The sequence below is a fragment of the Pan troglodytes genome, chromosome 9, assembly GCF_028858775.2.
Source record: "Pan troglodytes isolate AG18354 chromosome 9, NHGRI_mPanTro3-v2.0_pri, whole genome shotgun sequence".
Taxonomy (NCBI): Eukaryota; Metazoa; Chordata; class Mammalia; order Primates; family Hominidae; genus Pan; species Pan troglodytes.
In genome coordinates this window covers 79,401,703-79,418,660 of record NC_072407.2, presented here as the reverse complement: position 1 = coordinate 79,418,660, position 16,958 = coordinate 79,401,703, and the positions used below count along the sequence as shown (strand labels likewise).

Here is a 16,958-nt window from a genome sequence, read left to right as displayed (position 1 = left end):
GTGAGATTTTTGAGGGCAGGGACAGGGTCTAGTAAATCTTGGTGTTGATACTGGGTGTCTACTCTTTTTTTTCCTTTGAAATCGTGTCTCTCTCTCTGTTGCCCAGCCTGGAGTGTAGTGGAGCAATCTCAGCTCACTCACTGCAGTCTTGACCTTTTGGCTCAAGCAGTCCTCCCACCTCAGCCTCTTGAGTAGCTGGGACTACCGGTGCATGCCACCACACCTGGCTAGCTTTTGTATTTTTTGTAGAGACAGGGTTTCACCACATTGCCCAGGCAGATCTCAAACTCCTGAGCTCTAGTGATCCACCCACCTCAGCCTCCCCAAAGTGCTGGGATTACAGGCATGAGCCACCGCACCTGGCTTTGAGTGCTTACTCTTGCCAAGTCCTATTTAGTTGCTGAGTATACTTTGGTAAGCACAGCAGACTTACAAAAGCATATCGTTGCTCCTTTACAAAGCTTATCACTTATTGAGGGAGATATATAATAAGTAAACAAATATAATTACAACTCATGATGATGCTGTGAAAACCAAGAGTTCCGTTTGGTCTTGTTAGATTTGAGGTACTGATGAGAAACGCAGGTGGAGTTGTCTAATAGATGGTTTTTAGGCTGAAGAGAGCTGTTTGGTCTAGAGATCAAAACTTGGGCATCATCAACGTATTAATAATATGTAAAGCCATGAGAATGGAGGAAATAATCTTGGGAAAAGTGTAGTGTATCAGTAAGGAAGGTTCCGAGCAAGGAAGGTCCCAAGCCTTGGATGTGTGGATGATAGCTGGAGAAGGAGGATTCTGCAAACGAGGTAGGAGTAGACAGAAAGATGGAAGGAAAGCCAAGTGAGTGTACTTCCCCAGAAGACAAGAAAGTAGAGTATTTGAAAGAGAAGAGAGGTCAATTGCGTTTAATGCTGCCAAGATACTGAGCAACGTGAGGACAGAAAAATAAGCATTTGATTTGGCAAGATGGGGATAATTGATAATCTTGACAAGACTGCTTTTGATGAAATGGTAGATTGTTAGTTGGCAGACAGAAGGGGAGGAAGTGGAGATAGTTTAAGTAGACAGTTGTTCTGAGAAGTTTTGCTATGAAGGGGAGCAGAGAAATAAGTGGTATTTGGAAGAGGATGTGGGTGTCAAGGGAAGGGGGGGTGTGTGTGTGTGTGTGTGTGTGTGTGTGTGTGTGTCTCTGTCTGTCTGTCTTTGAATAGGAGACGCCAAAACTTGTTTACGTTCACCCAGTATTTCTCAGATCAGTCCAGAAATTTAGATACCATCTTAATTTTTCTTTTTTTTAAATCACATGCTGTATCTAATCTTTAAATCATTTGACTCTACCTTCAAAATGTATCTGCCTTTGAATTACTTCTCTCCCCCTATTGCCAATCATCTAAGCCACCATTAGTTTTCACCTGGATTATTGCAATAACTCCCTAATGGTCTCTCCACTTCTGCATTGTTCCCCTGCAGCCTGTTCTCCTCTGCTGCTAGAGTGGTCTGTTTAAAAACATAAATCAGATCAGGGCTCAAAACCCTTCAGTGTCTTTCCACACTTGCTGAAAAGCCAAATTTATTGTGGCCTATAAAGTTCCACACTGTCTGACCTCTGGTTACATCTCTGATCCCAGTCGCTTACCATATTTCTCTTTGTTTACTCAACTTTAGTCTTGCCAATCTTTTTGCTGTCCTACATGCCCAGTGTATTCTCATCTAAGACATTTGTACTTATTACTCCTTCGCTTAAAATGCTTTTCCAGATATTACTATGATTTGCTGTCTCATTTAATTGAGGTCTTAAGTAACTGTTTCTCAGAGAAGCCTGTCTTGATCATCTTCTTTTATGTACCATGCCCCATGCATGCGCCTCCCCCTCATATTCACACATACACGTGGACTTGATATTGTGTATTTATTTGTGTATTTCTCTGTCTGCATCTCTTACTAGACCATAAACTCTATGAGCACAAGGCCTTTCTCTTATTCAACTAGATTAGTATTGGTACTTTGTAGATGCTCAATAAATGTTTGTTGAATGACTGAATATATCTAACAGAGAGGGAAAGGTTGACATAGCTGAAAGAGCAGATTATTCCAGGGATAATGAAGAACGAATGAAGGAATACAGGGATAAGAGAGAATTGGCTTCGGATGAGAGGAAGAACACCTCCTTCATTGTAACTGGAAGGAAGAAGGAGAAAATGGATGCAGATACAGGGAGGCACATAGATTTGAGGGTAGGAAGATGTAGTTCTTCTGCCAAGATTTCTGTTTTCTCATTGAAAGTAAGCTCATTGGCCGGGTGCAGTGGCTCACATCTGTAATCCCAGCACTTTGGGAGGCCGAGGTGGGTGGATCACCTGAGGTCAGGAGTTCGAGATCAGCCTGGCCAACATGGTGAAACCCTGTCTGTACTAAAAATAAAAAATTAGCCTGGTGTGGTGGCCTGTGTCTGTAGTTCTAGCTACTCAGGAGGCTGAGGCAGGAGAATCACTTGAACCCCCGAGGTGGAGGTTGCAGTGAGCCGAGATTGCGCCACTGCACTCCAGCCTGGGCGACAGGGTGAGATTCCATCTCAGAAAAAAAAAAAAAAGAAAAAGTAAGCTCATTAGCTAAAGGAAAGGGCTAGTGGAAAATCCAGTTGAATTCCCATTTGAGGTAGGGTAATCATATGTAGGAAAGTGTCTTAGCCTATTTTGTGTTACTATGATAGAATACGACAGACTAGGTAATTTCTAAAGAAAATAAACATATTTCTTAAAGTTCTAGAGCTGGGAAGTCCAAGGTACCTGCATCTGGTGAGGGCCTTCTTGCTGTGTTATTCCGTGGTAGAAGGTGGAAGGGCAAGAGAGCAAGAGTAACAAGGGAAGTGGGGGTGAACTCATCCTTTTGATCAGGAACCCACTCTCTTGATAACTAATTTACTCCTATGATAATGACATTAATCCATTCATGAGGCCAGAGCCCTCATGACCCAATCACCTTTTAAAGATCTCACCTCTCAACACTTGCAGTGAGGATTAAGTTTCCAATACTTGAACTTTGGGGGCACGTTCAAACCAACGCAGAAGGTAATCATAACTTTCAAGTGAAAGCAGTTAACTGGGTTTTGTAATGTTCTCTAGGACATTTGGCTGCTTAAGTATAATGACAGTTGGGAGAAAGTTGAGTTCAACTATCCTAAAGCTAGGATTTTGCCAGTTAAATTTTGGAAAAGGAGGGAAGGGCAAGGGGTTGATGGTTTTTGATGTTTGAGTAATTTTGATGGATCACGATTAGATAAAGAGAGGAAAAAAAGGCAGGGGACTGCTGGATAGTTTATTGGAGCTCAAATTGAAGTCTAGGAATTGTAGTGGAAATTCTTGAGCAAGGTTGTCTCTGGAGTATATATGATTCATTCTATATATTGGAATTGTTGCACATTTTGGTGATAAGGTCCTGGGTGTAATCATGAGAGTATTGGCTAACTTGGACTGGAGGTCAGAAAATGGAGTGGCCAGGGTGTTGACATGATCATCATTGTGGCTGTTGAAGTCACCTAGAATGATGACTAGAGGGGTTCAGAAGAAGATTGAACCTGGAACTAAAGCCTTTCAGTGGGAGTGACCAGAAAGTGAATAGTAGTCTGCAAAGATGTGCGATAGCAGCCAGTGGAAGCTACTCAAAGGAAAATATAGGTTTTTACAAGAGGAAGAGAAAGACATGGTTTGGAAATGGCACTGAAAATTAAGGACTACACTGATAGGTAGGGTGTAAGAGGGAAAACAGCTTCCAATTGAGAGGGCTTGTAGAGAAGCCTCTTCTTCAGGGCATAGCCAGATTTCTTTTAAGGTAAAGGAGCAAGAGTGTAGCCAGTGGCAAATGAGAAGTTCCAGAGGGAACAGTGGAAGGGTTCCAGAGTCACCATAGGGGGAGGGAATTTGGTCAGGTTAGAGGGTTCACAGAAAAGTTTGGAGATGAGAGTTTGAGTGATCATGGATGACTGAAGTAAATGAAAACTGTAGGACTGATTGATTGATTTAGTCCTGATTACCTTTTAGAGGTGGGAGGACTGTCCCATTTTCATGCTATGGTTTTTGACACTTTGAGATAAACTTTTCCATTGAGGCAGCATGTGGCAATGTGGGAAATCAGGACATGTTTAGGCAGAGATTGGCTGGAAGGTCAACCAACTAGGAGACAGTACGATAGATTTCATTGTTTCCTGGGAGGTTGAACGAAGTGGCCCCTTTATGGTTCCTTCCAGCTCTCCGATTGTAAGGGCCTCAACCTGTAAGGCAGGTCATCCAATGGGAGGTTTGGAGGTTTGAAGGTTAAATTTCAATTTTTGCCTGAATTATTGGGAATAACTCAACTGGGGTTGCAGATTAGGAATTTCCCAAGATGGTAGGCAGAGGATTATAAGACCTGTAAATATTGGTTTCTGGAAGTAACTCTAGTGACTGTCTGCAAGGTGGTAGGAGTGAGGAAGTTGCGTAGGTGTGGATGGGGGTGGGGAGGATTAGAAGTACAGAGCCAGCCTAAGAGAACTTCAGTCTCTCACTCTAAATTTCTCTGCCGTTTCCACTTCACTTTGCTGCCTCTCATTCTTCTCTAATTGTAGGAAGCCTCCCAGATACAGTCACTTGTTCATTCTGTCTCAAATTACGTAATCAGTGTAGAAAGAGAGTTTTCAAGAGAATAATCAGAAGCTAGTAATGTTTTTATCACTCTTTCATTTAGTGATCTTAGGTAAATTGCATAACCCTATAGGTTCTAGGTTCCCATAAAATAAAGGTGTTTATTTTATAAAAATAAAACTGGCTGATTCTTCAGGATCCTTTCAGGTCCTGTGTTTTTTCTGCTAACCCAGGCTGCCTTAGTCAGTGAACCTTGGCTAATTACCAGGTGTGTACCAGCTCAGCCTAGGGATATAGAGATTAAACAAACTTCAGTTTTTTCCCTTGAGTTATTCATGGCCTGGTGAGGACAAGAAGCATGGATTATGGTTGATATAATGAAGTTTGGAAATTGTTGCATAGAAGTACACATAGAATGCTGTTACATTTCGGGAGCAGAAGTAGTGGGATCTGTTAAATTTGGGGGAAGTTAGAGGTGAGGGGCTTCTGTGAAGGTTTCATAGGGGAAGTGAGTCAGGTTGGGCCTTGAAGAATGAGTAGGAGTTTGCTTGGCAGACAAGTTGGGGCATTTTAGGCAGAGAAAACAGCATAGGCAAAGGCAGGAGCATGAAAGCATAGTGAGCTGGAATGACATGTTTAGGGAATAGTAGAGATGAAACTAAAAAGATAGGTGGGGGAAGGAACAAATATTTGTTGAACATTTATTTTGTGCCAGGCAGCATGCTAGGTGCTTTTATATATGCTTGTTAATTCTCGTGATAACTTTATAAAGTAGGTAGTCTTGTTTGCGTTTTACCTAAGAGGAAACTGAAGATCAGAAAGTAAAGTAGCTTTCCTAACCACCCAGAAACAGCCAACAGTTTTCCTCACTGTTGCTCTAGCAGGTGTTGCTAAACCAGAGCAAGTGGCCAGGCTGCATAGTGGGAGTATCTTTGACATGTTAGAAGGACATCCCTCAGCAAATTCAAGACTGCAGCATTCCAGTCCCCTGCCAAAGAAAACCTCCTGGCACAATATAATTAAAGATCAGATTCTCATAACCAGGCGTCAAGGGCATACAGTACTCCCCAGTTCTGGATGGAGTGTTGGTCATGCCAGTTGCAGCTGCTGTGAGCTGTTTGGACTAAAAAGTGTGATTAGTATATGGAACAGGTTTTATTTCTTCTTCTCGAGTTAATATTAGAGGTTATCTAGTCCTTTCCTTTGCCTCTAGAGTCAGCAGTGTAGTGTGGTGTAGTGGTTCTATCACCACACAGGCCTAATTTCAGGTTCCTGCCTCTGCTGCCCACTAGCTGTATGACCCTGGGTGACTGGCAGCATCTTTGAAGCTTTGCTTCTTCTTCTGACTTGTTTACTGTTCTGTCTTCAGCACTTCATGCATAGCTTGTCAAACAGTAGCTGACGAGTTAATATTTGCACTGATGAATGAGAAAAATGATACCAAATAGATTTCCAAGTTTTCAGTAAACTCCAAAGTGTGATCTAATGTTAGTGATTATTAAAACAGCCCCAAATAATGCTTAAATCCTAGTTGTAAAAATGGTTAATCCTGAAGGTTTTCTGTGGAAACTGTTTCTAGAATTTTAGCAACTCTCTTAGGCAGTGTGGAAGACTCTTAAACTCCAGGTCTCATTGTGTGACTTGGACTAAGCACCAGAATTCGTTTATCTTCTGTGATGCTTAATCCCGTTGTATGAACTCAAGGCATCACTGGAGTCCTCAGTGCAGATGGGTAGCAGATGGTCTCCTCCTCCAGGCAATACCTCTTTTCTCATTGTCATCTCTCCACAACCTTGTTTTTTAATTAAAAGCCCCATCTTTTATTTTTAACATGGGGCATTTATTGCACAATTCTAGAGCTGCTTAGAATGGACCATTTTTCTGTCTAGTGCTCTACGTGGTGCAGAACATAAAAGACCTGCTGTGATCTGCACTGTCCCACTTTTTCAGTCTCCCATTTTAGTCCTTTATGTTGCATTCTGCCACACTGTACTCTCACATTTATGTTATTCTGTGGTCTGGATGCATTTGCCATCATCTTTCTCCATGAAAATCATTCACTCATTTTTTGTCTCTTTTCTTTGGGCCAAGCACTATATACTAATGCCTGGACCTACTCCAGACCAATTAAATCAGCAACTCTAGGGGTAGAGTTCAAGCATTAATGTTTTCCTCCTCAACATTTTATTAGGTAAAATTTCAAAAATCAGAAGAATCTTACAGTGAGTACCTGTGTACCCACCACCTAGATTCTCCTACCATTAACATTTTCATATACTAACTTTATCATATCCATTATATATTGACAAGTATATTATGTTATATCCCTGTTAATTAATCTTATTTCTTAAAAATGCATTTGAAAATAAATTACAGATATTAATATACTTCTCCCTGAGTACTTCAGCACTGGTGTAAAACTTCAGCACCAGTGAGCTTTAAGAAAAAAGCTCACAGGGGATTCTAATAGCCTAGAGTTAAAGACCACTAGTCTGACCTATTTGTTCTTTAAGCTGCTACTCTTAATACCACCTCTTTTCTGAAACTTCACTGATCACTCAAATTCAATTTAACATTTCTTTCATGTGTGTTTGGACATTTTACTGTTTGTACTGTTCTACAGCACTATTCACAATTGGCCTGGCATTGTGGTTTTCTAGGTTCTGCCTTCTGCTAACTAGATGGTGATAGCCTCTAGGGTCAGGTCATATTTTATTCATGATCTGTCTATCTACCTATCTATCTGTCTTCCTTCATCTGTTTGTTCTTGGTTTCTAGCATACATAGCACCTTATATATTTTTATATGTAAGCTGAACTGCACTTGAACTGCACTTGAATGAAGAGCCTGCAACTGCAGCAAAAGGTGTACATACCTTTCATATGTGTTTGCTTACATATTCTGTGTTTATATTTTTTTGATTGGAGGAATAAGAATTCATTTATCTTTTCTGGCACTTAGCTCATGGTAGACTTTTAGTAAAAGTCAAGTCCAGCCTAAAAGTGCTAATAACATTTTTATATTTGCCATTGGCTAGATTTGACTGAACTAATCATAAATCAGAAGTAGTGGAACACAAAGGGGCTAGAATTACCTCAAGAACAGTATAGTTGGAAAATCCTTTGGCAGAGAGTTTAAAGATGAGGTCTGATTAAACAAACAAACAAACAAAAAACTAAAGATAGACCTATCGTATGATCCAGCAATCCCACGGCTGGGTATCTACCCACAAGAAAGGAAATTGGTATATTGAAGAGATATCTGCACTCCTGTTTGTTGCAGCACTGTTCAAGATAGCTGAGATTTGGAGGCAATCACAGTGTCTATTTACAGATGAAAGGATAAAGAAAATGTGGTGTATATAATGGAGTACTATTCAGCCACAAAAAAGAATGAGATCCTGTCATTTGCAACAACATGGATGGAACATGTACAATGGAGTACTATTCAGCCACCAAAAAGAATGAGATCCTGTCATTTGCAACAACGTGGATGGAACTGGAGGTCATTATGTTAAGTGAAATAAGCCAGGCACAGAAAGATAAACATCACATGTTCTCACTTATTTGTGGGATCTAAAAATCAAAACAATTGAACTAATGGACATAGATAATAGAAGGATGGTTACCAGTGGCTGGAAAGGGTAGTGGAGGGCTAGTGGAAAGGGAGGGATGGTTAATGGATACAAAAAAATAGAAAGAATAAATAAGACCTATTATTTGATAGCACAGCAGGGTGACTGTAATCAATAATAACAATTGCATATTTAAAAATAACTAAAAGACTATAATTGGATTGTCTGTAACACAAAGGATAAATGCTTGAGGGGATGGATACCCCATTCTCCATGATATGATTATTCTGCATTGCATGCCTGTGTCCAAAATATCTCATGTACTCTATAAATATATACAACTACTATGTGCCCACAAAAACTAAAAATTAAAGATGAGGTTTGAGTTTTGCTGGGAAGGATAAGTAAAATTTCTATCAGTTTAAAGAGGGTTCTATCCCTACTCTACCTATAAATTGCTGTGTGATCTTAGGTAATTTCCTCTTGCACTCTGGACTTCAGTATTCCTACCTGTAACATTAGGCAGTCAGGTTGGATGACTTCCAAAGAAGCCTTTGGCTTTGATGTTATGTGCATCTTAAAATAGTTGATTAACTTGGTTTTGTTTTATACCGGTGACTGTGGAATCCAGGGTAATAAGAGTAGAAAGAGGTAGTTGTTGGTGAGCACATTCCTTCTCTGAATCCCTGTCTACTTTGATTCAGTATGTAAAGTACCTTACACACAGTGGCTACTTGAAAAGTGTTTTCTTTCCCGTCTTTCTACTGTAGCACTGTATCTTTATGCCTTGTATAGCATGCTTCAAAAGAGGCACAAATCACTTCCCCTCCTTGGTTGCCTCTTGACCAGTATTAAGTCTAGAGACTGCATAGCGAGAAACATGAAATTACAGGTCATAGGTGATGGGACTTCTACAGGGGCGATGGCTTATAAATTGCAGAGCCAGGACTTAAACCTGGGTCTCCTGACTTTAATTCCAGTAATCTTTTAAAATATTGCCCTACCTTTTGAAACCTCACAGTGATCCTGCATTTATTATAGAGTCATTCAGTTGATTCATAATTAATGCTTCAATATAATTAGTTGCTCATAAATTATTAGGTTCCCTGAGCCTCTGGGGCATTGGTAAAATGTGATCGCTCTGTCTTTCTCTCTGTCTGTTGTATTCATTTGTTGTCCAGGATGGATAGAATGGTGCTATCTGAGCTGTTATAATGTTGGCCTCATGCCTAGCTTTATATTGCAGCACGTCTGAGGCATTGGTTTTTCATCCTTCCAAACTTTTGGTCTACAGAGACTATTAGAAGATTAAGGTGTGTATACTCACTTTATTCAAAAGTTGAGCATGTTTGTTGTTTTGGACCTGTTTTCCTGTAAACAAAGTTTAAAATGGTACAGGTTTTAAAATGTGCTAATTATTATGATGAGTGTAGATATACAAAATGACCATTGGAGGATCAATGAGGGTAAAAAGAGGAAAGACTTGTGGAGAACCTATAAGAAAGGGCTTGTTGGAGGGCTGCAGGGAAGCTGGAAAGTAGTATAGAAACCTTAAGTTAAGTAAGTTCAGAAGGAAGTGATTAAGAAAGCACAAAATTGTGTTCTGTGAGTATAGTTGAAGGTCCTGGAAATGTTTGGCATTGAGAAAATAGATTTGGGAGGTCTCAAAAGAGTATTTCAGGTATCTAAAGTTCTGTCTGGGGAAGAGATAGTGATCTTTTCTGAATAGCTCTAAGATACAAGATTTAGTACTAACAGATGGAAGTTTTTTCTTTGTTTATTCATTCGTTTGTTTATTCAACAAATCTTTATTGATTACCTGTTCTGTGCCAGGCATGGTGTTGCAGATCGAGAAATACATAGGACATGAACTTTGTTCTTGAGGTGTTTATAGTCTATGTCTAGCAGGGGAGAGGGGTGAAAGGGAAAGCAAATGTGTAAACATTATTGCAATGCAGTGTAAGAGCTTATTATAAGTGATAACTCATTAAATGAGATGGCTGAAGATAGAAGAGACAGTCTTTGGAGATTTTAGATTTCCTGTCATTGCAACTTTTCAAGCATAGACTGGATGACCTAGGCTGGAATGTAGTAAAAGAATTGAAATATTAGATTCCAATGCATATTTTAGGTTTTAAGTAATAATGGAATCTCTTTGAAAGTGAAGATCTATCACAGAATTCTCCAAACATAGTAAAAGGACTGAGAAATGGAGAAAAGCCTGTATCAGGAAGGTTGGTGAAAGCTTTCTTGGCATAATCGTGGGCTGTGGGCCTGAAATGGAGTTACATTCAATGAAGCTGTTGGTTGAAGGACCTGGGAGGCAGGGGAGGACTTGACTAGGGTATCAGATGGCTGCAGGGAGTGTAATTTTGGAACTGGCAGCCTGGAGTGGGAAGGTACACTTGAGAACTGAGACAGTAAAAGTTCTCTTGGGGGAGCTGAGGGACTTGAGTTACAGTTGGGAGGGAAAACAAAGGTAAATCTGGGAAGAGAAACTGGAAGAAATGGATAAAAAGCACATCAGAGTTAATCTGCATTAACAAGATTGTCCTTGCTTGCTTGATTTCTTTTGTTCAAAAAGAGAAGGAGCAGTTGGTTTGCCAAAGGTGGGTCAGGATGAATTATGCAAAGAAGTGGGGTTAGGGTTTGGCCTTGATGGATGAGTAAGATTTTTATCAGTCAGAGAAGGGAGAAATCATTGACAGGAAACACGTTGGGGTGTGTGTTTGTGTGTGTGTCTGTGTGTGTGTATAAGTAAATAAGAATACAAGTACAGTGGAACAGATTTCTGAGGTTTAAATTAGTTTGAATTAGGCTGTGTCTAGGTGTAGTGGCTTAGTTGATAAGGCAGGTTGATGTCAGATAGTGAAGGACCTTGAATTTTATCTGTACTAAACTTCCTAAAGGCAAGGTATATATCTTTATGCAAAGTTTGATTAATTAAAATATTTGAGTTCACTATGAGCTAGATACTATATAAAGCATTGTTGGATTGCAAAGATGACAAAATTGGGCCCAACATTTGAGGAACATTCTGGCTCCCAGGGAAGACATACCTATAAACAATTATAATAGCAATAATAAAAGGGATAACCTGGAAAGTTACCTATTGCTTTGGGAATATGGAGGAGGGGGCACCGAACTTCTTGAAGTGATGAGGACACATTTCCAAATGGGTTCATGGAAGAAATAACAATTGAATTAAGCCTTGAAGGATGAGTGAATTCATAGTTGAAGCATAGGGAAATTGGTATTCTAGGCAGAAGGATCAGCATGCACAAAAGCATAGAAGTGTAAAAGCTATGGGATATTTGAAGAAGTTGGAGAAGTTGGGTGTGGATAGAGTGTAAGGGAAATTAGAGTGGTAGTGGTGGGAAATGAGGCTAATTGTTGCATTTGGTCAAATAACAGAGGGCCTCTAAAAGCAAGCTAAAAACATCAGCTTTTATCCTGAGATGTCAGTGAAGGGTATTTTGTTTTGTTTTGTTTTGTTTTTGAGACAGAGTCTTGCTCTGTCTCCAGGCTGGAATGCAGTGGCGTGATCTCAGCTCACTGCAACCTCTGCCTCCCGGGTTCAAGCAATTCTCCTCCCTCAGCCTCCTGAGTAGCTGGGACTACAGGCGCGCGCCACCATGCCCAGCTAATTTTTTGCATTTTAGTAGAGATGGGGTTTCACCATATTGGCCAGGATGGTCTCAATCTCTTGACCTCGTGATCTGCCCACCTTGGTCTCCCAAAGTGCTGGGATTACAGGTGTGAGCCACTGCTCCCAGCCAGTGAAGGGTTTTAAAAGTAGAAGAGTAGTGTGTTCTAAGGTTACTGACAGCTCCTGGATAAAGGATTGAGGAAAAAACTGGATGTGGGGGGATCAGTTCTTTATTAGAAATTGTTAAAAAAAAAAAACTCTTATAGATTTTATTCATAGTATTTTAAGTAATTGATGCCTAAAGCGGTAGTATTCAAATCTGACTGGCATTGGGATCACTAATTTTCAAAATACAGAATTAGGTCTTAACTCAGCCGTTCTAAATCAAAATTTATGGAGGCCAAGCCAGGATATCTATATTTCTAAAAGCTCTTGGTAATTATTGTGCTGGTTTTTTGAACCCATTATTCTCTAAAGCACTGTTGTGTTTAACTCCAAAGAGCTTATATTTTAAATAGTCATGGTTAAATGTATAATTTCTACTGCAGCATGGAAGACTAATGAGAAATATTTTTAACTCTGGATACATTCATATGTATCCATTGTCAAGGACGTTTATTTAAGATAATAACATTTTCATTAAAACTATTGATAACATGTGATAGGAAATCCCCCCCATCTTTATTTATTTATTTAGAGACAGAGTCTCCCTCTGTCACCCAGGCTGGAGTACAGTGGTGCGATCTTGGCTCACTGCAGCCTTTGCCTCCCATGTTCAGGTGATTCTCCTGCCTCAGCCTCCCTAGTAGCTGGGATTACAGGCACCCACCACCACGCCTGGCTAATTTTTGTATTTTTAGTGGAGAGGGGGTTTCAACATGTTGGCCAGGCTGGTCTCAAACTCCTGACCTCAAGTGATCCGCCTGCCTTGGCCTCCCAAAGTGCTGGGATTACAGCCATGAGCCACCGCGCTTGTCCTATCCCCTATCTTTTAGATTTTATTCTACTGTTTCTCAGAAGTAGTGGAGATTTTGCCAGTAAATCTGCACCATATAGGACAGGATGGTTACTGCATTGACCATTTTATATTTAGAAGAAGAAAGCCAAGCACAGTGGCTCTCGCCTGTAATTCCAGCTGCTTGGGAGACTGAGGTGGGAGGATTGATTGAGACCTGGAGTTTGAGACCAGCCTGGGCAACATAGGGAGACTCTTGTCTCCAAAAAAATTTTTTTTAATTAGGTGGGCATGGTGGCGCATGCCTGTAGTCCCAGCTACTCTGGAGGCTGAGTGGGGAGGATCTCTTGAGCCCTGGAGTTTGAGGCTGCAGTGAGCTATGATTGTACCACTGCACTCCAGCCTGGGGTAACAAAGCAAGAATCCCATCTCTCTCTCTCTTTTTTTTTTTTTTTAAAGAACAAGGTAGAATTTCAGAGGAGGGAAACACTGGAGAGATTATATAGTCTCAGGGGTTAGCAAACTTTTGCTGTAAAGGGCAAGATAGTAAATAATGTAAGTTTGTGGACATACAATCTCTGTTGCAACTACTGAACTCTGCCAGCATCAGGTAAAAAAAAAAAAGCCATAGACAATTTATAAATGAATGGGTGTGGCTGTGTTCCAATAAAACTATCTACAAAAACAGCAGCTTTGCTGACCCTTGATACAGTCCATTCCCAAGAGGGAAAGTGTAACTTGTCTAAGGTTATAAAATTAGAGGTTGGCAGAGAACTCACTATGTGGAATGCTGTTAGCAGTTTTATTTAATCTTCACATAGATGAATAAATGAAACCTAAGAGGTTAAAGAATTTCTCTAAAGTTAGTAAGTGGTACTGGGATTCACACTTAGTTTTTGCTAGGCCAAATTTCTGCTTTCAACTACATCATAATGGTTTTCCGTGCTTTGCAATGTCTCAGAATGGGAATGCAAAGAAAAGCAAGATATTGTGATTTTTCATTAGTGCTTGGCATATAGTAGGCATTTACATCAGTGAGTGTTAGCAATATCATGGTGTGCAGTGGAAGGACTTGAGCTAGACCCTGAAGGAAGGGCTGTATAATTTTGATTCTTTGCAATTTTTTAACATGTATTTCCTTTTGGTCAAAAATAATAAAAGAGTTATATTGTTCTTATTTCTGATTCTAGTAGCTGCTGCTGGTGGTGACAATGTCAAATAACGGCCTAGACATTCAAGACAAACCCCCAGCCCCTCCGATGAGAAATACCAGCACTATGATTGGAGCCGGCAGCAAAGATGCTGGAACCCTAAACCATGGTTCTAAACCTCTGCCTCCAAACCCAGAGGAGAAGAAAAAGAAGGACCGATTTTACCGATCCATCTTACCTGGAGATAAAAGTATAGTATTTGATTTTCTTCTCATCATTTGTATGCTTTAAAAAAATTATTTTGGGTAACCTGGATAAAAGATCTGTTGTCTTTGACTTAATTTTCCTTTAATGTTTTCTTTCTGGTTAAATATTTCCCTTTCTCCCTACAGTGGCTGAAGCAAAATGGAAAATAGACCTATTTTTATACTCTATTAACTATATCTGAGCAAAACTGTAAGAGAATAATTATGCTCTTGCCAGATTTGGGACAATCTGAAGTGATTTATTTATTTTTAAATTCTTAAACTGTTTATGAAGCCACAAAATGTAAGAAAAATTGAAATGTCTTTATTTGGAATTTTTTTCCCCCCGAGTTAGTTTCAATTGGAAATGTTTTCTTTCCAAAATCTTGATTGCCTTTTCTTTATTCCAGCTTCCTGGTCCCACTTTCAGGTTTGGGGACTACGTATCAGTAAGAATGGCAAGTAACAGCTGAGAAAAGGATGCAGAGATAACTAGCATTCAGCATGAGTTTACTATGAATAAATTATCCTGGGCAGCCTCATTTCCTTTTTATTGATAAAACTTCTGTTAATAGAAGAGTAATCATATGATGAATAGTGGTGATTTTAACACTGATTTTAACACTGTTGATTTAACAGTGTATATGAAAAAGTCACCAAGATCCTCGTAGACAAGGTTGTAAAATAAAGGTTTTGGTGTCCACAACAAAAGATGACTTTTGTTTGGTACCAAAAATGTTGATTTAAGTGGCTGTTGCTCTGAAGTAAAGTTCTCCTTATATTTGTGGGCCCTGTTCTTATGGCATGCTAAAGATACTGGCTTTCTGTGTGTAAGTAGTTACCATGAGCTTCTGGTTTAGATGGAGCTGGGTCACCACTTACCAGCTTTCTGATCTTAGGCATGTCAGTTAACTGCTTTGACCTTTATTTAGTTTCCTATTTTAAAAGTGAGATATCATTTCACAGGGTTGTTGTGAAGACTACATACAAAGTTCCTAATAGAGTACCTTCCACACAGAAGGTATTTGAATGTTAGTTCTCTGTCTCTTTACTCCTTTGTCTCTGTCTCTTTACTCCTTTGTTGATGAATAGAAACTGGGAGGCATAGCTGGTAGACTACATGGTAAAATCAGAACTGAGATTCTGAAACAGTAGGGCAGATACAACAAGCACAATGGTGGATTGCGGAAAATGTCTCATGTTGTAGAAAAATATAATTGCCTAACTACGGATCAGGGGAGATGGTAGATGGTAGTGTCATTAGCCCAGTAGGGAACATAGAAAGAAGGAACAAATTAGGAGTGTTGGTGATTGGAGAGCAGGGAAGATGATTATTTCGGACACATTGCATTTGTAGTGTCTTTATATAGATATGTCTTATAAGCAGATCTCATGTATTGTAAATGTCATACAAGTGAAATGAGAAATAATAAGGACTTTTAATGAGTACATTGGGCTTATATCGTTATGTGTATGAATCCTTCTACTTCACCTTCCCTTCCCTTTGGGTTTGATGGCTTTGGGTAGAAAAGAAGGCCAGGCACAGGGGCTCATGCCTGTAATCCCAACACTTTGGGAGGCCGAGGTGGGAGGATTGCTTGAGCTCAGGAGTTTGAGACTAGCCCGGGCAAAATAGGAAGACCTTGTCTCTACTAAAAAAAAAAAAAAAAAAAAAGGAGTCGGGCATGGTGGCGTGTGCCTGTAGTAACAGCTGCTTGGGAGGCTGAGGCAGGAGGATTGCTTGAGCCTGGGAATTTGAAGCTGCAGTGAGCTGTGATCATGCCACTGCACTCCAGCCTGGGTGACAGAGTGAGATCCTGTCTTAAAAAAATAAAATAGGCCGGGTGTGGTGGCTCATGCCTGTAATCCCAGCACTTTGGGAGGCTGAGGCGGGTGGATCACCTGAAGTCAGAAGTTCAAGATCAGCCTGGCCAACATGGTGAAACCCCATCTCTACTAAAATACAAAAAATCAGCTGGGCATGGTGGCAGGCGCCTGTAATCCCAGCTACTCAGGAGGCTGAGGCTGGGAGTATCACTTGAACCCGGGAGGCGGAGGTTGCAGTGAGCCAAGGTTGCGCCATTGCACTCCAGCCTAGGCAACAAGAGCTAAACTCCATCTCAAAAAAAATAAATAAATAAAATAAAAGATATGGGTAAGGTGCTTAACCTTGGTTTCCTGACTAATTCATTCATATAGTAGCTGCCAACTTCCTTGGTACAAGGGCTATGATCTGAGACAGTGTTAAATGCCCTGCAGTCTTCTTCCACATATGTAGCCACTTTGTTTATCCCTCAATTTAGATGTGTATTTATTTTTAATATTGTATCTTATCAACCAGTGTTCTTGATCTCTATAAATAGGCTTTCAGCCCAAGTGTCTACATGTAGTGAAAGAGGACTTTTTAAATTAAAAAGTTTAAATTGTTCTTGCTGACTCAAACTAGAAAGGTAATAAGATTCTCATCCAGTAGGCATCATCAAAACTAAAAACATTTATGTTTCAAAGGGCATCATCCGGAAAGCAAAAAGGTAACACACAGAAAGGAGAAAAATTTCCCAAATTACATATTTTATAATGGACGTGTATCTAAAATGTGTGAAGAAGAACTATTGCAAGTCAACAACCGAAAGACAAGTAATTTTAAAATGGGCAAAATATCTAAATAGACATATCTCCAAAGAACATATACAAATGGCCAAGAAGCACATGAAAGGATGCTCAAAATCATTAGCCATCAGGGAAATGCAAATCAAAACCACAATGA

The 16,958-nt window shown here is 39.9% G+C and overlaps 1 protein-coding gene across 41 annotated transcripts in view; it reads left to right on the top strand.

Annotated features, from left to right (window-relative positions):
* The window catches only part of PAK1 (p21 (RAC1) activated kinase 1), a 153,175-nt gene that overhangs the window by 68,517 nt on the left and 67,700 nt on the right, over positions 1–16,958 (top strand). For 17 of the 41 annotated variants that reach the window (XM_054662571.2, XM_016921679.4, XM_063783278.1 and 14 more), the window contains one exon: positions 13,986–14,196. In XM_054662571.2, the coding sequence (XP_054518546.1) occupies positions 14,007–14,196 (190 nt within the window). In that variant the 5' untranslated portion in view covers positions 13,986–14,006. Of the gene's footprint in view, positions 1–9,437; positions 9,505–13,985; positions 14,197–16,958 lie in introns of those variants that run through there. The other 24 variants (XM_063783285.1, XM_016921686.4, XM_063783282.1 and 21 more) reach the window with 3 other exon arrangements.